Source organism: Paraphaeosphaeria sporulosa (genome assembly GCF_001642045.1).
Source record: "Paraphaeosphaeria sporulosa strain AP3s5-JAC2a unplaced genomic scaffold CC84scaffold_9, whole genome shotgun sequence".
NCBI classification, from domain to species: Eukaryota; Fungi; Ascomycota; class Dothideomycetes; order Pleosporales; family Didymosphaeriaceae; genus Paraphaeosphaeria; species Paraphaeosphaeria sporulosa.
Genome location: NW_017253368.1, coordinates 1,612,759 through 1,636,003, shown reverse-complemented (window position 1 = coordinate 1,636,003; position 23,245 = coordinate 1,612,759). Strand labels below are relative to the sequence as shown.

The 23,245-nt window shown below is 51.6% G+C and overlaps 7 protein-coding genes across 7 annotated transcripts; 4 read left to right on the top strand and 3 right to left on the bottom strand.

Moving 5' to 3' along the window:
• Positions 1-443: 443 nt before the first annotated feature.
• On the bottom strand, positions 444-3,581 carry CC84DRAFT_1126831 (uncharacterized protein). The gene is made up of 2 exons (XM_018175752.1): positions 2,210-3,581; positions 444-2,149 (listed from the first exon to the last, which is right to left on the bottom strand). The coding sequence occupies exons 1-2, from the start codon at positions 3,447-3,449 to the stop codon at positions 507-509; spliced, it is 2,883 nt and encodes a 960-aa protein (XP_018032853.1). The 5' UTR covers positions 3,450-3,581; the 3' UTR covers positions 444-506.
• Positions 3,582-5,330: 1,749 nt separating this feature from the next.
• Positions 5,331-6,584, top strand: CC84DRAFT_1099437 (aromatic compound dioxygenase; the record flags this gene model as incomplete). Its single annotated transcript, XM_018174823.1, has 5 exons — positions 5,331-5,667; positions 5,717-5,859; positions 5,905-6,067; positions 6,123-6,492; positions 6,542-6,584. The coding sequence occupies 5 exons, from the start codon at positions 5,331-5,333 to the stop codon at positions 6,582-6,584; spliced, it is 1,056 nt and encodes a 351-aa protein (XP_018032852.1).
• Positions 6,585-6,693: 109 nt separating this feature from the next.
• CC84DRAFT_1167530 (uncharacterized protein) lies at positions 6,694-7,482 on the bottom strand. The gene has a single exon (XM_018179194.1). It carries the CDS (start codon positions 7,394-7,396, stop codon positions 6,722-6,724), a length of 675 nt encoding a protein of 224 aa, XP_018032851.1. The 5' UTR covers positions 7,397-7,482; the 3' UTR covers positions 6,694-6,721.
• Positions 7,483-10,202: 2,720 nt separating this feature from the next.
• Positions 10,203-11,223, top strand: CC84DRAFT_1262397 (uncharacterized protein). Its single transcript, XM_018185151.1, has 3 exons — positions 10,203-10,368; positions 10,445-10,512; positions 10,567-11,223. Exons 1-3 carry the CDS (start codon positions 10,344-10,346, stop codon positions 10,927-10,929), a joined length of 456 nt encoding a protein of 151 aa, XP_018032850.1. The 5' UTR covers positions 10,203-10,343; the 3' UTR covers positions 10,930-11,223.
• Positions 11,224-11,228: 5 nt separating this feature from the next.
• On the bottom strand, positions 11,229-13,149 carry CC84DRAFT_1099538 (catalase; the record flags this gene model as incomplete). Its single annotated transcript, XM_018174832.1, has 5 exons — positions 11,229-11,426; positions 11,483-11,860; positions 11,916-12,230; positions 12,287-12,942; positions 13,044-13,149. 5 exons carry the CDS (start codon positions 13,147-13,149, stop codon positions 11,229-11,231), a joined length of 1,653 nt encoding a protein of 550 aa, XP_018032849.1.
• Positions 13,150-17,176: 4,027 nt separating this feature from the next.
• CC84DRAFT_1253292 (alpha-amylase) lies at positions 17,177-18,807 on the top strand (the record flags this gene model as incomplete). The annotated part of the gene is made up of 1 exon (XM_018184388.1): positions 17,177-18,807. Exon 1 carries the CDS (start codon positions 17,317-17,319, stop codon positions 18,805-18,807), a length of 1,491 nt encoding a protein of 496 aa, XP_018032848.1. The 5' UTR covers positions 17,177-17,316.
• A 954-nt stretch (positions 18,808-19,761) lies between these two features.
• Positions 19,762-20,775, top strand: CC84DRAFT_1099067 (kinase-like protein; the record flags this gene model as incomplete). The annotated part of the gene is made up of 2 exons (XM_018174802.1): positions 19,762-20,012; positions 20,097-20,775. Coding segments are annotated over 2 exons (930 nt in total), but the record flags the coding sequence as incomplete, so codon positions are not given.
• Between the last annotated feature and the right edge of the window lie 2,470 nt (positions 20,776-23,245).

Genomic DNA, 23,245 nt, shown 5'->3' with positions numbered 1-23,245 from the left:
AGAGGGTCTCCACTTTCTAGGAGGATTAGGGGTAAGGCCTACCCCTTACTAGCTATTTAAGTTGTCCTTAGAGCCATCCTTAGACTATTAGAGGTGAAGTATTATTATGTAAGGTCTAGCTATAGGTAATAGTATTTACTTTACGCTAGGATAGATAGTGAAAGAATGACTTAATGGTATTAAGTGAATAATACTTAACTTCCCTAAAGCTGGTGTGCGGCGCGGGGTATACGCAGCTAACTCGCTTGGTACGCTAGGACTCTATCAGGCCTTAGCGCCATATGCCACAACACCATAACGAACTTCGCGATCTGCTCGTTACATGGGTCACCCGTGTACTGTGCTATTGGCTGGCTGCCAGCGCGCGATAGCTCTGAGATAAACTACTGCCAGCAGTATATACATGCTTGTCTAGCCTGGGGTTACCGTGACACCCCTCAGTTGTCCTGCCCGAGAACCAACCCTAATAATTCTTTAGGACTAGCTACCCTTCTGGATTTAACAATTTACTGCCAAACGTCTATCTGGCCACTTAGCCCACTAATAGCCCTAATCCTTCCTCCAATCTCAAGAGGACTTCCCTCCCAAACGACCCACTCCTCACCACCGGACACATTTACTTCGATGCCTAACGCCTTGTACACATTCCTGCCCACAAGATCAAGAGCTTGGTTAAGATTTAGCCTTTCCTCACTATTCGCATACGCAATGCCCGCCAGCAATCCCAAGTCCCTTGTTTCCCAAGTCTCCTCAACACTGAGTCCTACCAAAACACCGGCATCAAGAAGCCAGTTGATTGTCGTGCCGTTCGTAAGTGGGGCACCTGTCAGACACCGCTTCTGATCCCAGGAGCCCTGATGTGGCTGCAGTGGGGCAAGGATGACAGGGATCTTGGCTGCTGCGAGCTCAGTGGCTACGAGATGCGCCTCCGCAGCACCGATGACTACAACATGGAGATCTGGCTGGCTGGATGAGGGTGTGGCCTTCAAAATTGCGTGTTCGATTGTAGATTTCAGACGGATGATAGATGCGATCGTGTCGGCGCTGTGAGCGGCCAAGACTAGTGGAAGTGTCCCATTGATTACGCGTTTGAGATAAGCCTTCTCTGCGTACCCATCCTTGGTTGGTATATCGGTGACAGTGGTGTTGTCGTTGATTGCGTCGAGAAGCTTTCCGCGCAGGTTTGAGATGGCAGCCGATACACTGACCGTTGTTTCATCCTTCGCAGCAAGGGTCAACACGTAATGTAATCCGACTTCGTCGGCCCATACCGCATTATCCTCTAGAACATGTTTTGCACCAGTCCGAAATCCAGCACTCACGCCTTTGGCCTGGAATCCGTATTCATTGGGAGCGGAAATGGCGCGCGTGACACCATGCGAATAAGCGTGTGCAAGTTGCTTGCCACCAAAGAGAAGACCATCGATCGCGCGCGTAATGCCATCACTTGGGGGTGGTCCATCATGGGTATCGGGCTCGGCGTCGATCTCTGCAAGGCCGAGTGTGGTGCTGAAGGCGGTGAGAGGAGGTGTCACATGGCCGTTTCTGAGTTGTACGACAAGTGCATTCGCAGACCTTGCCGCTTCAATCTCACCCGTGCAAGTGCCCAAGCACACAAGCTTTCCATTGTGGAAGACGGCAGACATGTTGTCAACGTGCTGCTCCTGAGTAGATTTGCCTTTTGCGATTCCGGGGTAGGCGTACGAGATGCCGGAAAATACTATGGACCCACTGACCGATGACATTTCGAGCTCGCTTGCAAGGCCCGGGTTTGGTGTGATTGGCTCTACGTCCGACTTTTTCAGCTCATAGGGGTCCTTGAACTGTGCAGCGCCGTCGATCCACACTTGCACAGGCGCTGCACCAACAGTCAGCGGGTCGGAATCCCAGACAACGATGTCCGCATCGAAGCCTGCCTTAATCTTCCCAATGCGATCTCCCAAACCTAAGAGGTCAGCAGGAGCCGATGTTACACCAGCAAGAGCAGCGTGATAAGGAAGTCCATTCCCATATGCCTTTGCAGCTTCAAAGACGACGTGTTGGGAGTTCAGGACTGGATTGTCCGAGACGTAGGTCGGGGTGATGTTATGAGCATAAAGGATGGCTCCTGCGCGCTCGGAGGCGGTATATGCTTCTACTTTGTAGTACACTAGATGCGGTCAGCATTGTATCCAGTTGCTAGACCATGGATACTAGGCAGACTACTTACTATTGTCCGCGAATAAAGCTGCAGCGGGTGTACCTCCCCAGGCCCGCTTCAGCACTTCCGGCACCAGATACGTTTGATGAGCGTGATGAAACGCATATACGCGGAACTTGAACTCATTCGTGTGCCGCACAAATGCTTCTAGATCCGGGATTGTGTAGCAGTGAGTGTTGATCCTAACCTGTCCTCTGAGCACTGCTCCAAGTGATTCCCACCGCAGGTCTTGTTTCAAGTACGTAGCCATGTTTTCAGCACCCCTAGCATCGGCAGAGGTACACCAATCATCTTGTTCCCTAACATACTGTTGCGCCTGTTCAAGCGCATGTCGGAACTCCCATGCTTCGCCTAAGCGACTCACTGGCCCATGCTCACCTACCTTTCCATATACACGCTTCGGATTCTCGCCACAAGCCATCTTCATGTAGCGCCAGTTTCTGTCTGGGTCCGCATAAAGATCCTGCTGGCTGATCTCCTCTCTCCCATTCTTTTTGCCCACGGCAAATTTCAGAACGAAGGCTTCGCCACCCATGTTGTTTCCACTTCCAGGAAGAAATAAACTTGTTGTTACACCGCCGCTCTTAATGTACTCCATTTCCGGCTGCAGGGGATCCACGCCGTCAATTGACCGTACATAAGGTGTGATGTCGGAGGACATTTCGTTGGTATCATCTTGTAAGCCACCCTCACTCGATAAACCAGCATGGCTGTGCATGTCAACAATGCCTGCCGTCAACAAGCGGCCATGCGCCTCGAAAATGCTGGTATCAGATGGCAGCGACTTTAGAGCAATGCTAGGGCGTATCTCGACAATCAGGCCCTTGTCGACAAAAATATCGGACGATATCCACGACCAGCCTTTGCCGGCCCTTGCATCTGACTCAGAAGTACCTGCTGCAGGCTCGCCAGTCCAGATGGTGGCATTGCGGATGAGCAGAGGTTTGGTACCCTTGACCCAGCGTTTGTTGTGATCACGTGCTGTACTGACCTGGGCTGGTTCTCTGCGTAAAGTAGCACATACTGCGTGATCTTGGTGCAGACGTTCGATTGAAAGAGTGCTAGTGGACTTCCGCGTGTTGTTGGCAATCCGGTATGCAGAGATCGCGAGAAACACTAAGCAAGCAGTAGCAAGTACACGGAAGTCTCTTCTCCTTCGTCTTCGGTTGATCCAGGTCGGAAGCGGCATGGAGGAAGGTGCCGTCGCATCGCGGTATGTGGGGAGGTCATCGGAAAGTTGCTTGTCCATGTTGGCTGTGGCGACCCAAAGATATGAGATGCTTTGGGGCCAAATGCAAAGGAAAGAATCCCGGCGTGCCCAAGCTCAGATATAAAGAAGCTATCCCGTCCCCCTGGGATGGAATAGGAAGGTCCCTGGCGCACTCGATGTCGAGATAAGACGTTTGAGGCGGTCCCCGCTAACGTGACGCCATCCCAGCCTCCACATTTCGCGAGGATCGATGCTTCGCCTAATCTCACTAAATCTAGCTTTGGCCTCGTGACTATGTGCAAAGCGATACACGTACTGCTGGATTGCGTATGTAATCGAAAGTAGTATCATTCTGTGTGAAGTAAGGGTTAGCGAAACGGAGCACGTGCTCGTGCACAGCTACAAGGCTGGGTCCACGAGTGTGAGTTTCCCGGAGCATCTGCGCTAAGCTCTTTCAGGATGGCGTCGTGACTAAGGCCTTGCTGCACCCTCGCCGCGTGCTTTTCCCTTGCATGTCCAAATCACCACAAGGCCATCCACGGGTCCCTTTGCACTAGAAAACACCGCGATCAGCCCCTTTGCGTGATACCACGAGGAGGGTAGCTAGACGGTGTCTGAGTTGGTGCAGAACCCCTGAGAGCGTAAGGTATAGCAACGGTTGCGTGCCAGGATGCTCAAGCACTCGTGGAGGATGCTCGAGCTTGTTGAGGCCTTGCGACTCCGATAACTCGCTTTGCTGGCGGCTTGTAAAGCACCGATCGGATATTCCTCTAGGTCTGTGGAGCGGTGTTGCGCCTACTGCGTTGTTTTCGTTCCTAGAAATCCATTGACACTTTCACCTCGAACCACATCGTCTTCGTCGGCCACACATCTCCGATACCTATATCACGCAGCGTCAGCCCACGCCCGAATGGCAACTTGGCGAGCTTCCCATTCGCTCACGTACTCGCTTGAAGCCGATTTGCCGCTGGCGACATGGTTTTTCATGGGGCAGCGCCGCACACAATTATGTTGCATACAGATAAAGTGCAATTGGATGGAAGAAACCTGGGCGCACGTGTACGCATCTATCTATAACTCCCCGGCTTTGACACTCGGGACTGTGGGGTAGCGCCATTTCTGCAAATGCCGCCATCATTGTGCGAAAACTACAACAGGTTCGGTCTCGCGCTCATGTTAGAATCGCAGCAATGAGTCGCCGCGGCATGGTCATATTCTGCTCCGTCACATTCAGCAATGTTGGAGCTGTAGAGTCCATTTCACGAATGGACAGCAATCTTTGCGCTGGGTCATGCCAAGCAAGGCCTTACGATCCGTTGGCAGATCCTGAATGCGTGCTCTTGCCTCAGTACCACAATCTCCATCTCATTTATAATCACTAACGCTGAAAAATCTTATTCGCTCACAGTTCAGTCATCTCATCCTCCGGGCTTCTCCAACTCCCCTCACCGCGTCTCCAACTACCGACTTTGCAAGGTCTTCGTTCTCCATAGGCCCGGCTAATCTTCCCAGCTTACTTTGCCATTGCACAACATTTACCCAGCCAAGCTTTCCCTAGTACTGCAATGTACCCCAGATGCCAAGGTCTCACAGATGCGTCTTATTGATGATCACAATCAAGCAGAAGCACGTGGGACTCGGCACTCATCTACACAACCTATCACGATGTTAGCGATTATAACTAGCAATCTGTGAAGAAACGCAACGCCGCGCATTTTGCGAGGCTGTGGTGTGTTATGTTGGCAGGAAATGGTCCATCCTGCACAGTATCCCTGTGATTCTGTTGTTTGCGGTATTCAGCTCCCGGCATCCAATATCAACATCCGGAGGCTGCGAGTATAATACCCCAAGCGACACCCTGTGCCCAGACTGTAGAGCAGTCTCCTTTCTATACACCAACTTCTGCTGCAGCGACTCAAGATGGTCCAACTTTCCCAAGCTGTGACTGCCGCTATTCTGGCAACCGGGGTCTTTGCTCATCCAGGCGGCAACGTCAACAAGGAGATTCTAAGGCGCCAGGCTCATCTCGACCACCCCGAACGCCGAACTGTCCAGTCATGCAAGAGGGATCTCGTCGAAAGCGGTTGGGTAAGGGAGCAGCATCAGAGGCGCGAGGCCAGACTTCACGAACTTCGAGTTGCTGCTGGCTTTGCTAAGCCGGGAGACCTTGTTCGTCGAGACGTTGGCGAAGTGGAGGAAGAGTACGGTGTTGAGGCCTCTTGCACCCTTGATCCCGAGGCAACTGAGGGCCCATACTGTAAGGCAGCCACTCATTTGCATACTACGACAGGTACTGATTCGAACAGGGGTCGTGGGTGAGCTGGTTCGTCAGGATCTGCTGACCGGCGAGAAGGGTGCCATAACGCACTTGGACATTAACGTCGTGGACACTTCGACCTGCAAGCCAGTCACCGACGCATACCTTGAGATGTGGGGCTCTAATTCCACTGTAAGCAGTAAGATATCTATCCTATGACTTGAGCTGACGATACAGGGTGTTTACACTGGCGTTCAAGCCCGTGGCAACGGCGACGGTGGACCATCGTCTCTAGTGAGCAATGCGCTTCGCGGCTTGCAGCCGACTAGTGCGAATGGAACCGCAACCTTCATTACCGTCATTCCAGGCCACTACGTGGGCCGTACAAATCACCTACATAGTGAGACTCCCCGTTCTATCAATCATGACATCGCGTATGTCCTAACTCGTTTCAGCCATCGTTCACCACGGCGCCACCCTTCTCCCCAACAATACCATCTCTGGTGGCACCATCTCTCACGTCGGTCAATTCTACATCGAGCAAAACTTCCTCAACCAAGTCGAGAAGACCGCGCCGTACAACACCAACACCCAGAAACAGACCACCAATGCGCAGGATTTCCTCTTCAATATGGGCAAGCAGGGAGGCGATGACCCAGTTATGAAGATCTCGCTTATCGGTAGCAAGATCGAAGATGGTCTTTATGCCACTATCGATGTTGGCGTGAACCCCAAAGCTAGGCGAAACCCAGCACCCGTCAATATGTGGACAAGTTCTGGTGGCAAGCCATACCCGAACAGCCCTTGGACTGGGTATCCCGACACGTGAGTTTCCATTCTACTCATGCACGAGGCTACGTACTTATGTTTATAGCTGCAAGAATTGCGGATTCGGTGGAAGGCCTCCGACTGTATAAAGAGATATCGTGGAAGAATGCTTCGGCACTGAGGCAGCCAGCACGGTTCATCTTGCATTGGGTATCATTCTTGCGTATACCTATATACGAGCACTTCTCGGTGACGTCAGTTTCAAAGTCACCTTGCCGTACCGGTTTCAATGCACATCAACCTCTTTCAACAAAACACTGAGCCGAAAGCCAAACTTACTCCCCCAATAGCCTTCCGGTCGATTGAACCCTCTGACATCATTCCATCCTCTTCTGCGCCAATAGTCTCCGTTCACTTCTTCTACTGCATGCAACCAAAGCTTTACCTTCTCCTCTCCATGACTCTGCTCTTGCGCTATCAAATCCTGTGTTATTGTCTCGATACATCGTCCTACCAAACCCATTTTGCCCCAACCGCTCTTCGTAGTCACAGCCTTGATCTCCCACCCATCCTCATCCTGTGCGCCAACGCCATCCATATCCCCGTGCCAGCGCGAAATGCTCGCTACTGCGACTGGTTCCGTTTGACCACCCTCGCGTGAGATGTGATATATCGCAGCAATCATGCCATCAGTGCCGAGCATGTCGTGGATGTCGGTCGGTGTATGGAAACGGACGGGCTGATGGTCCCAGCGTGTGCTTGGATAGAGCGAGGAAGTCGCATATCCCTCGTTGATGAATGTTGTCAAAGTATGAGCCAATGCATTGTCTTTTAGTATGTCCGATGCGCGATGCAAATGTGTCTGAACGATAGGTGGAGAAGACTTGCGGTCTGGAGATGCGGACCGATTGGAGCCTTCAACTTTGGGTGGTGCCGGTGTCGCTGGGATGTTCGATGGCATTGCGGGTTCGTGCCGGATGGCAAGCATGAACTTCACTATCGTATTCGAAGAAAAGAGCAAGTACCTGTGAGGGATGGAGATTTACTTCTAGCCAAAAGGATGCGGTTCAGTGTTCTTTTATCATGGAGTCACGAAGCGAAACCCGAATCCTTCTAAATCGCTGTTACGCCCTATTGGTGACAAGCTTCCGTTTTAGGGACATTCCTACCATTAACCCTTTGGGGGATAGTGGGAACGCCAAGTTCTGTTGGCTTCTACTAACCACAATGTGATTTAATCTGATGATTGTTAGGACTATAGGCGACACCAGTAACGTCAGGGAATTTGTCGACGGTGAATAGCTAATGCGATGGGATTGCTGCTAGTCGTATTGTAAGATGGATGATAACACAATTAAGATTGTTTACCTAGACATGCTCAAATATATCAATTCGGAACTGTATCTGCAATGTATTTGGTGTCAATGGACAGATATTTTCACATTATAGCAATATTGTGTAACATATCGGAAGGGAGACATCGATGCAGCCAGCGCATCGTACGATTGCATAGTGTCTCTACAACGCATCGAATCTTCCTCGCACAAAAAGAAAGTTACTACCGCAAAATCCCTCTTTCCCCCTTTACATACACTGCAATAAAAGATAATATTGGCAAAAACAACGCGAGACGACAAGAAGTGGAGATTTTCATGTCTTTTCTGTGCATCATTCCACTAGTTTGGGGAAATGGCGCCCGCATGTTTTTTGCTTTAGCAAAGAAGTGGCTTCGGCCGCTAGCTCTCAGCAGTACTGATAGCACAAGCACGATTCTCTTGACCGAGTGCGAGAAGTACACTGAGCTTTTATCGCCGGCACTCCCTTGCAGTAGGTCGCGGCCTGGATGGATGACACGTGGTTTTGACGCCCATACATACCAGGATCGTGCAGAGCATTTCCCCGCCGTTCCAATATTTGATACGGCCGAGTGCGAAGAGGCGGCTATGCGCGCGGCACATGCTCAAGCTGGTCTTTTGCCGCCTGCACGCCCCCTTTTTGCACCAGATCTGACCCCCATCGACGGGGCGAGTGCAGTTGGAGCGTCATACAGGCAAGATGCTGATATTTTCATACATGCAGAGGAGGCGCGCGATGCTTTGCACACGTCGTTGCACTTCGCTGCCGGCAAGGCAAGGTCGCGATATCAGCACAATCACCCAGCCTTCGCCAGTCCAAAGACTCCATGGCTTTTGTACTCTTCTCCTCTCGCTGGCGAGATGACGAGGTACACCACGAGGACATTCCAAGATTGTCGTAACTCGATTCGCGTTGCGCCGCCGTCACAGATCCGTCTTGAGCTTGAGACGTGTCTTATTCTTGCGTTTGCCCCGTACCTGCTTTCTAATAACTTCAGGAACGCTAATGGTAAGAACACCATCGTGCCTAAAATTTATACTTCCTTCTTAGAGGAGCAATCGAAGCGATCCCCTCACGCAATGCGTAATTTCATCTCCTTCTGTGAAGAGGGTCTCGTTGAGGATGGAGAAGACTTGTTGCAGATCTGGGCGGCGTGGCGGTGGGTGGTGACGACGTATGTAGGCATTCTTGTGTTACGTCACAGGCAGCGTCCACGTGAGGAGATTGCCTGGTTTTGAACATCTGTAAGGGAAATGAACACTCATGCTGTTGGCTGGCCTTCAAGATTTTCACATTGTGTATCATGTCCATCTACGCGGCCCTTTCCATGATATGCCTAGTTGTATCATATACACACATCGATCGTGTAATGATCATAGCGTAACTCAAGAGTGACGGACACTGAACTGACGGTTTCGAAAAATCTTTGACGTAGCTTCATCTTGTAATTTCATGACACGGTCATCATGATGATTGCTCACAGCTAGATCGACAGCAAACGCAGGGCTTCGACTCATAGAGAATGTTTTAGTCACAGAATATTGTCTCAGCTAGCAACTACTTTCCACGATACCCACATGGCAATGGATTACTTCAACGAATGTACAATCAAGACCATCACATCAAGGTTTGTTACCAATAGACGACGCTTTATGCGAGGATATTCTCGCCAATTGATGGAATGTCTCCGGTGCGGAACCGCAAACTCGAACTATGGTTCTACGCGTCGAACATTACGCTGCATCCAAATCCGAAGCATGATGGACGTGTGATTGCTCGACATCTGATGACTGCAGAAGAAGCTGTGCATAGCTACTCGCTAGCGGGGCTCTTTCGTATGCGAAACCTCGAGCGAATTGAACTGAAATGGTTTCGCCCATGGAGATACTGCACGAATGATTACGAGCATGGGGTATCCATGGCATGGCGTGACGCGTCTAGACGCGGAGAAGGAGAGTTTGGCGAGCGCATGGAGGAGCTCAGCAGCGGATCCGCGGCGTCGGGAAGAGAGGTCTCGGTAGAGCTGGCGCCTGCTTGAAGAACAGGGAGTGCAGGATAAACTCAGAGCTCTTCACAACAAGCGACGTTGCCAAAGGTGTCGGAGTTTCCCTGCGCGCAGTCACAAGATCGCTAGCCAGCCAATCAAAGAGCCGTCATATCACCTACGTCGCACCCCGCCAATCAAAGAGCCGTCATATCACCTACGTCGCTCCCAGCCAACCACAGATCAGACGAGGGCGCTGACCAGGGGCCGCCCTGGAGGCCATGACATCACGTTCCTGAGCGGTCCCCAGCCCAAAAAGAGGGCCACACATGGCCGAAGGCAGCCGCGTTGGAGCTAACAGCTGGCGCACCCACTACTCGCGCGTCCTCCCCTCAGTTGCTAGCAGCCCACTTGCCTGTCCCCTCACCGCTCCCAGCAGAGAACGAAAGCGCACCACACGAGCACACGCAACACAGAGCTCTACTTGACAACAAAGCACCGCGGCCAAAGCACCGCGGCTACCCTCGAACACTCACCACCCCACACAGTAGCCTCTCCTCAGATCAACATGGCCGCCGCTGCCGCCTGCCCAGGTACGTTGAGACAGCCAGGCCAGTGCCAGTCACTGGGAGTCCTCCAGACAATCTCTGGATGCTAAGCTCTGGCTAGTCATCGGCTCGACCAACGATGTCCTCCCGCCCAACCACCCCGAGGTCGACCTCACCAAGGATGGCCAGGTAAGAGACGGCGACGAGCTCCTGGCCTTGCTTCGTGCTGATGCGTTCACGCAGACATGCCCAGTTGTAGGCGCCACCACCGACCACCACCACAACCTCCAGAAGCACCCCTCGGTCCCGATTCCCGAGCCCAAGTCTCCCCTCGCGACCCAGTGCCCCGCACTCAAGAGCGCAGTCCAGGAACCCAAGAGCCAGGCTATGGACGATGCAATCTGCCCCGTCGTGGGGACCGCTACCACGATCCTGCCTCCCGACCATCCCGATACCACCAAAGCACAAGAGGGCGACGTGTGCCCCGTGACAAAGGCCTCCGTCGGCCACCACAAGCAGAAAGTGCAACCGCACCCCAGCCTGCAGGCTGCAAGCGATGTGGCCGTCTGCCCGGTTACCGGCCAGCATGGACCCGCGCATGCGTAGACGTGGACGGCCGTTCCTTCATACTTGGATAACACGGATGGGCAGATTGAGGCGTTGGATGGATCTTTGGCTTGCGACGTTTGTTATGATCATGACACGAATGAAGGCCTCGACGGGCTTAACATGACCACTGCCTAAGTATGTGACACTTTCACACCGTGATGTTTGGGCTATGGCAGTGTGCGACACGGGGAGTCTCGAGGGGCACAGTGCAATGTAAGAGTCCGTATATTGATCGTCGTGTTGAACATCATGATTGGTATTGCGCAACTATTTGCAGCCATCAGTGCATCGACTCGTTAATTGTAGATAGGCATCGATGGAGAGAAACCAGTCAGCCTCTCGCCATTACTCGGACGGAACTTCTTCTCCTTGTACCACTCATGCGCCGTCTTGGACAGCTCCTCCACCTCGCTGAACTCAAACTTGGGCTTGGGGAGCCCACCGTAGATACCCTTGGCAAGGTCCGGGCCGATGTTAAACACTTGCGCAAGGTACTTCTTCTGCGACGCCTGTTAGATTACACTGAAGCGTTCGATGTTGTGAGGTTTACCTGGATTTCCGGAGTAGTAACAAACTTGAGCATGTTGGCCGTATTCTTAATCGTATTCTTCTTCTCCTGCTCGCTCATGACCCGCGACCACAGCTCCTTCGCCTGGTCATGCTCGTTCTTCTTGCCCTCGTGCCAGTAGTGGCTCTTCCGGCTCATCACGTTGTCGCTGACCTGGTACGGCGCCTCGGCCGTGTCTGGCCGGAACTTGTGCGCAAAGCTGTTCGGCGCATATTGCTTGTTGCCGGCGTGATTCGCATCCGTGCGCATCGCGCCGTCAAAGTTGAGGGGCGCGAACGACTTCGCCATGAAGGGGCAGTTGACGGGGATCTGGTGGAGATTGACGCCGATGCGGTGGTACTGCGCGTCGCGGTAGAAGAACTGTTGGCAAGGCAATCAGCCATGCTTCTATCAGATAACAAGGCAGTAACCGTACCATGCGGAACTGGAGAAGCGGGTCAGGCGAGTCCTCAATGCCGGGGACCATGCTTCCGGGCGAGAAGGCAGCCTGCTCGACGTCGCGGTGGTAGTTCTCCGGGTTCTTGTTGAGCACCATGCGACCGAACTCTTGCATGGGGAACTGCTTGCGCGGCCAGATCTTTGTCACGTCGAAGGGGTCGAAGCCGAGCTTCTCAGGATCGGCGTCTTCGGGCTGCATAACCTGCACGTGTGCCTTCCAGACAATCTCCTCGCCTTTCTCGATGGCCTCGTACAGATCGCGCTTCGAGTAGTCGGGGTCCTCGCCGCACATCTGGTCGCCAGAATATTAGCAGAGGCCATTATATGTATTTGCGAAGTACGCCGAACCTGTGTTGCTTGTTCCTGCGTGAACTGTTTCTGGCCATGCTCGGCAATGAAATGGTACTTGATGTACACGAATCTGCCCTCCTTGTTCACCCACTTGAAAGTGTGGCAGCCGTAGCCGTGATTGAAGCGCCATCCCTGAGGAGTGCCGTGATCACTGAAGAACATCAGACCTGCGTGATTACCCTCGGGGGTGTTAGCGAGCAAGTCAAAGATGCCATCATAGTCGAAGAGAAAGTTCTTGGGGTTCCAGTATTGTGATCGAATGACGTCTGGGCCCTGGATAGGGTCACGGCAGAGAAAGACAGGGAAGTTAAGACCGACGATGTCGTAGTTGCCCTCCATGGTATAGAACTTGATTGCGAAGCCGCGGGGATTACGCGCCTCGTCGGGATACTCGCGTCCAGGCGTGACGGTACTAAAACGAATAAATATGGGCGTTTTCTCGCCGACTTCTGAAAGGAAGTTGGCTTTTGTAAGGCCGGAGACATCCTTGGTGACCTCGAAGTAACCGAAAGCGCCTGAACCGCAAGGGTGCACCTGGCGCTCAAGTGTCTTCGAGCGATTGAATGTCTGCTGCTTCTGAAAGAGCCACACGTCGCTAGCAACTGGAATTCCACCAATGGTCTTGGAATGAGCTGGGTCCGGAAACGGGATGCCTATACTCGCGGGCACAGAGTTAGCTGAGTCACTGAAGCGGGTTCATGTATAGCCTGCCTATGTCAGAGGCATAGCGGCTTTGTACCCGTCTTCATGTTACCTTCATTGTTCGTGAAATAAGCACCGTCATCCTCGCGCTTGCCGCCCTTGACAAAGCCGGCCACCTTCGCAATGATGTCTGCCGGCCCCTCATTCGCACTCTGCATGTGGGAGGCGCGAGGAGCACGGCTCTCCCCCGAAGCTGCACCTTGGATGGCCATTGCGGTCGCCTCGAGAGGGTGACGAAGCGGGTCGGTTTGATTCGAGTTGGAGCTGGTCATGTTGGGCGATTTGGAACTTAGGTTTGAGGAAATCTCCATTGTATGGAGAGGTTGGGCCTGAGATTAAAGAGGGGTTGCAGTAAGTAGCGGTATGCCATGGCAGCACAGCTGGAGCTGGCGGTGAGGGGCCATAATTGTCAAAGTGATTATGTCCTGACGTATACCTAATATTGATATTGCGGATGTTGCACCATAGGTGTTTTCACGATGTCAACGGCACGTCAACCGGTGTCACATTCGTGCTGAACGTCGAGGCTTGGTGTCTTGGGCAAAGCGGAGAAATGGTAATCTTAGAGATATACATGATGGTGAAGTTGCGTCAGGCCAATCACAGCGGCTGGGTGTCCGCGGGCCGTCGTCCTATCAGCATACACCTGACAACCACCACTGTAGCGGAAAAATAACTTACTAATCACCATCTAAGGGCCATTCATTTGGCTATAATTACACCTTGGCATTTTCTCTCTAGTTCTGTGTCTAGTGCTGTGATAATTTGCCGGCTGTAGAGAAGTGCGTTGCACAGGCGGACAAGGTCAAGTCGTAGCTCCTGCAAAGTCAACAATGCATTTACAATTTGGCACTGGTAGCTCTTGAAATTTTCGGTACATGTCGGGGGGCTTGGTACAAAGAGTGCGTGAATGATGGTGGTGTCATCCGAGTGCAATTCTACCGACAACACCGACTTTTTAATGGGTGCAATCCTCCACACAATATCATGTGGCTCTGTCTGGACACAATTTCACCACCTGATACACAGTTAGGTAGACTGTGCTGATTCCTTAAGATGGCGGACTTCACAACGCATGCTGAAACGGAAGCTACGGCACTTCGCATCAGATTGAAAATGGCCAAACATCGACGTTGGATTATCCAACCAAGGCTCTAGACGCAACCTTGCGCGGTGAGGAACACGATCCTACCGGATCTTTTGCCACCGTATGTCCAACTTCTTTGATGACTATTCACAAACTTAGCAAAGCATTGCAATAATACTGATAATGTCAGCTAGTAGCTGACGCATAAGTCCAGAAACTCGGGCGCACGACGAATCCTGCAGTCATTCAATCTGCTATACGCTATCATCGATGTTGATACGTAGGAGCGAGCTGCTCACGTTCGCCTTACTACTCTCATCATTGTATGCTATGCCACTACGTCTGAAAATCTTCAACCTCATAAGCCTAGCTTGATTCATTGTTCTACTACGAGAGCATCAGGATGAGAGCCGTGTAAGCCTCAGGGAAGATCAGCGCATCAACCGGCTATATGCGAAATGCGAAACAACCGCATTGAGCAGCTGAACACCAAGGCGGATCTCTCCAAATATAGAATCTAGCTTATGGCATTGAGGTATAGTACGGCCTTATCGATCGGTTTTCGCACGTACCTTATCAAAAGGTTTTCCACCTTGCGCTAGAATTTGAGAACGCACGAAAGCAAGATTATTTGATGCGATCTAGTCATGCAATGCGCCTCGGACCTGCGGAACCCTTCTCACGGAGATACTGGGACGGCAAGCGGAAGTAGCTTTACCCATCTCCAGAAAGATTCTGCCCCTAAGTTCCAACGCCAGATATTCGGACCCTCAGGAGCTTGCTGGTACCATTGATTTTCGCCTCGTTTGACCTCGATCCTTTACCTCACCGACCGTGAGGTTCTTTATGTACAATCAAGTACGGGCGGCGCCTTTTCGTATACCCAGATCATAACGACTGGTTATGGGTTCGTTGGTACAACATCAACCATTGCCCTCGCTCGCCTCGCGATCAACTATGTGGTGCCGAAACGCCCCATCGTCAAGTCGGCCTTGTGTCTCTCCGTATCTCTGCAACATCGCATGTGGGTGTTGTACGTAACTCTTGCCGCTGGATCACAGAAGCTCTCAAGTGTGAAAGCGGGCAAGATTGCACCATATTCGACCGTGAAAGCAGAAAGAAGGTTCGTCACAAAACGGTACTTCGCAGCGCCATTCCTCTTCTGGAAGCTACTCTGGAGCACCAGGTTCAATTTGTTTTTGATGTACAGAAATCTTCTAGCAGCTACATCACATGCTTATACATATGTGTGGTAGAGTATCGTGTCTCTTTGTGTCGCAGTGAGTCCATTCCGCTTCCAAACATACCTCGTAGTCAACGCAGTGTACGCGATATGGCAAGTCCAGACCACCAACCAGAGCTGGATCCCTGTATTGTGTGTGTGTGTGTGTGTGTGTGTGTGTGTGTGTGTGTGTGTGTGTGTGTGTGTGTGTGTAGGAATTGACAGTATTTAGGCCCAGGCAGGAAACTTTGCTGTACATGTAACTGCGTGTAGTGACATTCGTCTGCTAATCAACGGCGGTTGCAGAGACATGACCACTACACGACAACTAATCAGCCTTCTGTACTCTGATGCCGCAGACACACTAACGAGAATGATGAGTCAACGCGACCATTTACGAACATTGTCAAGAAGGAGGACTAACAAGGTATCTTAATAATGGCGCTTCCCATTCGCTTGGTGTGAAAGTGAAGAAATTCGGTATTATGGGCCTGCTCGCTACCGGTACAGATTATGTGGTCGTGGCGATAGTCGGGATAGCCCCAATCACAAGAAATTTGTACAAGTACGAAGGTATCGACAGAATGTGGCTGTCGATACGTGTTGTGGTTGAATTTTCACTCGGTAAGATGTGTTCGTCTCTAGTATCAGTTTGCTCTTTGGGTATCCAATCAGCAAGTCAAAATATGGGTTAGATTTTTTATCCTTTTTTTCTAAAACCAAATAGGATGTTACAATGTTCGGAACTTTTGGAGCCTTACCTGACGATTACTGACACCACTTGGAGCTGTTATCAACGCTAGTCCTACACAAGACTAGCGTATCTACTATCGTATACTGCGGCTATATAGTAACGCCCGCACTCAAGAGTTAGGACTTATGCGATTCGATGCACCCTCATTACATCTCCCTCAACGGTTGAGGTTCGTGTCCACACTTGCTGGTCTGTTCCATCTCGCACGCGAGACGAAGCCCTCGTACAACCCACTTGGCTACCAGATGCAGCAGGATGGTGGATCCGGTTGAAAAGGTCGGCCAGAATATGCAGTTCCTTTTCAGGCAATACAAGGCGTAAACAAAAGCATTTAGAGCTCGATACCACAGATTCGATATGGATGATGCGAGTAGTCAAGAAGAACTCACTCCTGGTACGAAGAGTAATGGCATCATGGTTACAACGACTCTACAACAGGCCCACGGTGCTGCGAGTGATTGATGAGGTACCTAAATGCAGACTTAGAGTTAAAAGAACGAAATTGCGGTTTCAACAAATAACCGCATTCGCCATCATAGGCCCCAAAATCGAAGAATTTGGTTCGGGCGCACGTTCTCCTTTGGAGAATAACTCCAGTATCGCTTGTCCCTTTACTCCCATTGCTAAAGTCTCCCCCACTCGTTACTTTTGCCCTTCATGCGTGCGCGTACGTGGGCTCGAGCAGCGTTTTCCCGACGGGTAAATACCATAGGTACTCGCGCACTGTTCACGCGCTATGATGAGCTCATCGCCTGCGTCCAGACTCTGCCCATTCATTCGACCTAGAACGCCAAGGTATATTGTTGGGTATATCGAATCTCGTCGCGTGCCAAGTTTGATTCCGATCGACCAAGATTCACTCTTGCACGTGGGAGAGAAGTGACGCAACTTCATCAATCGCAAACTCGGAACTAGGACAACAAATCACTTAGCAGTACTCTCGCAGCAACTGAGCGGTTTTATACAAGCGACGCGCGATGCTGTATATTCCCTTGTCAAAGGAGATTTACTTGGGCTATCACGACCAATCACCGAAGCTTGTTGACCAACTAGCTTGGGCGAAAATATACAGCGAGAAGTTGACCGGGTCGCAACACATTGATTGAGAGATTGAGAAGATGTGATGCAGCCTCTGGATAACGTAACTTCGACTTGTACTGTTATGAAGCCCCTGGCTGGCTTCCAGCTGGCCACTCTCCACACTTGGCCTGTCCTCCCCGCGCGCAACACAGGCAGGAAATTCACTCACTTCTCCTATCAAAATGTTTCTTCGGATCCTTTGTTTCCTACCACTCTTTTTCAGCATCATATTGGCCGCTACAGCCACACAGTGGCGAAGTCGATCTATCTACCAGATTCTTACAGACCGATTTGCAAGGACGGATGGTTCAACAACTGCGCCATGTGAGCCTGGCTACGAAGGTTTCTGCGGTGGCACCTGGTACGGTATCTCTCAAAAGCTTGATTACATCCAGGGCATGGGATTTGATGCAATCTGGATCTCCCCTGTGGTAGAACAGGTATCCAACCCAACACGAGCATACCATGGATATTGTGCCAAAAACATATACTCTCTGAACGAAAATTTTGGCTCTGCGGAGGATCTGAAATCGCTTTCTATGGCATTGCACGCCAGGGACATGTACTTGATGGTGGATGTTGTACCGAACCACATGGCGTTCGACGGAAATGCGACAGACGTGGACTACAGCACGTTTCACCCTTTCAACGATCGCTCGTTCTTCCACAATGTATGCTTCATCACGGATTGGACCAATGTCACGCAGATCCAACAATGCTGGCTTGGCGGAGAAGTAAATCCGTTGCCGGACCTCAATACTACTTCGCCAAAGGTGCGTACAGAATGGAACACCTGGATCAGGTCCCTCGTAGCAAACTACTCGATCGATGGCATCCGGGTGGACACTGCACAGAACATCGAGCAATCTTTTTTCCCCGACTTTAGCAAGGCCGCAGGGGTCTTCGCTCTTGGAGAGGTTGCCAGCTATTACACGCAATACGCTTGCAATTATCAATCCTTTATGGATGGAATCTTAGGGTATCCGGCATACTACACATCAGTTTGGTTCTTCAATAACACCCAGGCACTGTCATATAATATGCTCTACGATTTTCTAAATACGAGCTCCCTTTGCAGGGATACGAGTCTTGTCGGAGAGTTCATGGAGAACCACGATAAACCACGCTTCCCCAGCTACACAAGCGATATGAGCCTAGTGAAGAACAACCTCGCGTACATAATGCTAAAAGACGGGATACCCATTGTCTACCAAGGCCAGGAGCAACACTTGAATGGTGGGACTGATCCATTTAATCGCGAAGCAATCTGGTTATCCGGGTACAACACAGACGCGGAGCTTTACAAGTTCATCAAGCAGTTGAATGCAATTCGAAAGCTGGCCATATCGAAAGCATCGTCAATAGTTACATCATTTCTCACAAGCAAGGCGACTGTTGTCTACTATGATGCGCATAATGTAGCTTTTTCGAAAGGACCAGCGGGTGCCAGGGTGTTGACGGTGATCAACAACAACGGAGCAAAAGCCGGGAATTATACATTGAGTATACCCAGGTCGGGTTACACGCCGCGTACAGAGGTAGTGGAACTGTTTACATGCACGCGTATGACTATTGGGAGATCGGGAAATCTCGCAGTGACGGTGGTTGAAGGCAAGCCGGTGGTGATGTATTCCTATAGCCTTCTCCGGGGCACAGGGTGGTGTGGAAGTTAAGATTCATAACGATTGACCAAATCAGAAACCGCTTGACTGTGGCTATCTTTCTAGCGTGCAATCAATACTCGCGTACTCTATATACCGCATGACGTGCATGTATCCGTCATATTTGGACAGCGCCAAACGGTATTTTATCTACGGTGAGCAAGGCGTAGCCGGATAGTACTCGGATGTTTAGCTTCATACTGCATTATCGGAGTATACTTTCGTGGAAACAAGACATAAACTCGACGAATTCATGTATTCAGCTGGCAGGCGCCATCGTCAAAGATAGCCTCCTTTGTTTGATGTCCCAGTTTGGAGAAAATTGTTGAGAAGCCCAGGAGAGTTTATACTCACACGGATCTTCACACTGTGACTATCGAATCGAGTATCGACGAACGTTCTTCGAACATTTGGAGCCTCGCGCCTGTTAATGGAATCTAATAATGCCGTGAAAGTCATGAATTTCACGTCATACTGTATGGGTAGCGGTATATGTTTCGCAATGGCCTTAAAAACCGAGACTGGGTCGAAGGTGAATAAACAATGTCACGGGTTGACTCTCACGTCACTAGTGGCAGCATCAACCACTGCTACAGCTTCTATTTCTTTGGGTCGAGGCTCAAAGTCTCCGTATGACCCACCCCTCGCCTATATGCCAAAGTCACGCGCTTGCTACAGGGTACTGCTCTCGACCCTGCAGCCCCCAACATGTCTTGCGGCTTGCACTTGTCGCATATACATCTGCATCATAACAAGAATTGGTTTCGCGACTTCTCTAATGCGCAATCTCATCAATCCGGCTGGACCGCATCCATAACAATCAACCCAGCAAAAGAATTTCCGTCTGAACACAGGCGAGGGAAGTTTGTTCAATCGGGGGCTGAGGCCAACGTGGAAACATGGCAGAACAGATCGTGACGCATTGTGGTCGCCGTAAAGATTTACAAGAGGCCAAAAAAAGCCATTCCTAGCGAGGTCGAGATTCTGAAGTCGTTACCACAGCACGAATCTATCATCAGCATCCTCGCCTACCTGCCCAAGTCGTCAACGCTACAAGGAGATGCCACCGTGTTTGACTTCTGCCCGTTTGGAGACCTTTTCGAGCTAGGGAAGGACATGTGGCAGAAGAGCCGGGAAACCTTCAGCGAGGAATGCATATGGTCAATCTCCAGCCAGCTCTCAGCGGCTATAGCCTTTCTCCACGAAGGCATCGCATGGTAAATTTGACCCTAGGAAAGGCGATACATGGGCCAACTCTGCTCTGGCTTTTGGCTTGTTCTTAATATCACACATACCGCTAGTCGCAAACCGAAGGATAGTCTCAACTGGCGCCCAATAGTTCATCGCGACATCAAGCTGGAGCATGTCTTCGTCATGTCTCTCGGAGAGAAACAGAAACTTTCCGAAATAACCATAAAGCTGGGCGATTTCGGCTTGTCGGCATACTACGATCCGTCCCAAGCGCGAATGCCGGGCTGGTTCGGAACGCCAATGATGTGGCCGCCGGAACAGACCTGGGAAGGGCGCGAGGCCAGACCGGCTGGCGAGGTATGGGCTACTGGGAGCGTCATCCACGAAATTTCACATGGCTTTCCACCGGTCGTGAACCCGCAACTAACGAAATCACTGCTGAAGGACAAGACAGGGTATATGCACTCGATGTGGGAACAAGAGCTCCAGAAGCGATTTTGGGAAGCCATGTCGGAACGTAAGCCCCTACCGATCAACCTTGACTCCCATGAGCACGATTTGAGGAGGATACGACCAACTCCCAAGTATTCGAACGAGCTCAACGGATGCATGTTGGCTGCGTTGGACATGAGCAAGGAGAAGCGACCGACAGCGGGTGAGCTCACAGCGATGGTAGGGGAACATCATGCAGCGTTTCTATTCCACAAGATGAAAGTTGAGAGTGATGGACTCATAGCTGGAAGCGAGGCTCTTCTTCTGGAAGAGACGGGGTTGGAAGCATTGACGTAGGTGGTGGTCATGGTGGGTACCTCTGATGGCTCATTGCGTGAGGAGGATTTGGTATAGCGATCTCGAAGGATGACGTGCAAGTTATGCATTTCTGTGTGATCTAGCACAGCCCATGATGATACCTAACAGAGAGTTCCTCGAATGTTGACGAAGAAGCCTTTTGACCACGCTAATGACTAATCACGTATCGGGTGTACCGGTACTTGCCGTGTTTGCCTCGCGAGCTTCCTCGAATACTTGTTCAGCATCCTACTTCAGAGCTGCCTTGCACTCCCCACTTGCTACGCGCGTCGCAGCTCGGCGCGACAGACCTGCTACTAATGCCTTGTACTCTTTTTCATGCTGTCCTGTACTGGACCCACTGAGATGCGGCGCGGCTCTTCTGTGGATCCTAGTTCGCGACTGCCCAAGTCTCGAGCTGTTCCCGAGGTCTGCGACACCATTAGCTGGCAATATATAGGTGAGCCTTTCCATCAGCGACAGATATCGCAAAGATGTCATCACCAGGATACTACCCCGCGTACTGCGGCCTGGGTGTCGGACGGAACCCTTTTGCGAGTGGATCCGACAGAAGACGCACTCAACAACTGAAAAGATCTGATTTACGGCTTCAATTACGACGGACATGTCGCATGACCAAAACTTTGGCTGATGCGTTGCAGGCAGCCGATCTAACAATGGCTATGCGATCGTTTGAGTACGGCAAAGGTACGTCGTTGCCCATTCAATACATGCTCCCCTGCCTAGGTGATGACTGGAGGCGACTCCATACACTTGAACTGCAGAAACTGCAGTTCGAACTCGTTTCTTGACGCTGTGGTTGGCTCATGCTAGCCCGCGATGAGAGCGATGAGAAGCTGCAGGTTCATGGACGAGACTAAGAAAGCTCTGATATGCGCGGCAAGGGCACAAGAGATGTTCATATGAAACAAGCTGTACACAATTGACTTCCCTCAGCGCTGCCGAAATGAGAGGCTTTGCATGCGAGCATGTAGCCGCTTTGATCTTTCCATCGTCCTGACTGCGCTGCGCTGCAATGCCCGGTTGCAATTTCTCGACCACACCGATAAACGAGTTACTGTGTGCGCCACGAAGTGACATACGGACGATGCGGCCACGAAGTGGTCATTACGGCGGTCGACCAGTGACTGGGTGTTGGTAAAGTCCGCAGCGTCGGACTTCACCGATTTCCTATTTGGGATATCCCGTTCGCACAGCTCATCGCATTCCCGATTGAACGCCTGGAAAACGCCAACTTGCCACCAAAGCTTTTATGCATGTCTGTAGCCATATGCGAAGAGCATCTGCTTGGACTCCCACTAGCGATGTTCTCGACCCCACGGTTGGTCTTTAGGCTGCGCTATGGGAGGCTCTTTGGAGTTGATGGCTTCCATCGAATCTGGGTCCAAGCTCCCGCCAAGTGCTGCCACAAGTACATGCCCGATGCTCGACGGCTTTGGAGGCCTCGCCATCTCGGGTGCCATGAAGTCGAACAGGCGGAGGTTGTCGTCTTGATTTAGCGTCGCCGTTTGACATGGTACGCGATCTCCTGTCAGAACAGCTAATTTCTCAGACTGAGATCGTCTTTGTCTTGAATGCTGTATCAATCTGTCGGTCGGACTGAGCCAAACAATGCGGGGTATGCAGGCGTGACAAGCTTTTGTCGCTTCGGGCAGTGTATAGCCCTTGGAGGAAGCATGCTCTTCAATCATAGACAGATAGCACAAAAGAGCACGCGCTCGAAAAGCTACCGCGGTGTTCCGACGCGTTGGCCATCACGTAGCCTCAGCGCGCTCGGCATTCACAGGCCAGCGCTCATATGCAATGCGATCGACAGGGCTCGCTGATCATTGCATCATACTCCCAGATCTTCACGCGGTCGTGAAGAATACCCGCTTGGGCATTGTGCAAAAGAGAGAATCCCCTGTCGCATCGAAATCCCGGCAGAGAACAGCCGCACAAAGCAAATGGGCGACGCACAGCGAACTTATCCTGTCTCCGAGTGCTCGCCTCCATACGTCAGCGTCGTCGACGATCACTATGGCCACCCAGGGACGAGCGCGCACGTGATGTCAGCTGGCGTCTCCGTGCACAGCCTCAGGCATGCCTTCGCAAGGCGGCGCAGGTGTGAAATGCAGGGCCTGTGTGGCTTCCCACCGGCTCTCGCCAAACGCAGCGGCTGCCGGAGACAGCTGCCAGTGCCAGGGGCGTGCGGCACCTGATAGGCCCAGCGTGGGGCGGCAAGCTTTCTGATGCCGCTAGTCCCCACAGCTGTTTCATGAAACACCACATGGAGTGAGCGAAGACCGCGCGCGGCCACCCAAGTCCGTCAAGCTTTCGAAACAGGAGCTGCCATGCGCCGCCCTGAGTGGCCGCAGCCGAGCGACCGCCTGCCCTCATTAACCATGGGTTTGGACGGAAATTGCGTACAAGCGGACTAGGCGCTTTTTATAGAGGCGCACTGGTCGCA

Bases quoted from the DNA above. Each gene is read 5' to 3' on its own strand.
- CC84DRAFT_1126831 (XM_018175752.1), bottom strand. From the start codon at position 3,449: ATGGACAAGCAACTTTCCGATGACCTCCCCACATACCGCGATGCGACG. The intron at 2,150-2,209 runs GTAAGTAGTCTG...GACCGCATCTAG, and splicing joins AGCTTTATTCGCGGACAATA to TGTACTACAAAGTAGAAGCA.
- CC84DRAFT_1262397 (XM_018185151.1), top strand. From the start codon at position 10,344: ATGGCCGCCGCTGCCGCCTGCCCAG. The intron at 10,369-10,444 runs GTACGTTGAGAC...AGCTCTGGCTAG, and splicing joins CGCCGCTGCCGCCTGCCCAG to TCATCGGCTCGACCAACGAT. The intron at 10,513-10,566 runs GTAAGAGACGGC...GCGTTCACGCAG, and splicing joins ACCTCACCAAGGATGGCCAG to ACATGCCCAGTTGTAGGCGC.
- CC84DRAFT_1167530 (XM_018179194.1), bottom strand. From the start codon at position 7,396: ATGCCATCGAACATCCCAGCGACACCGGCACCACCCAAAGTTGAAGGC.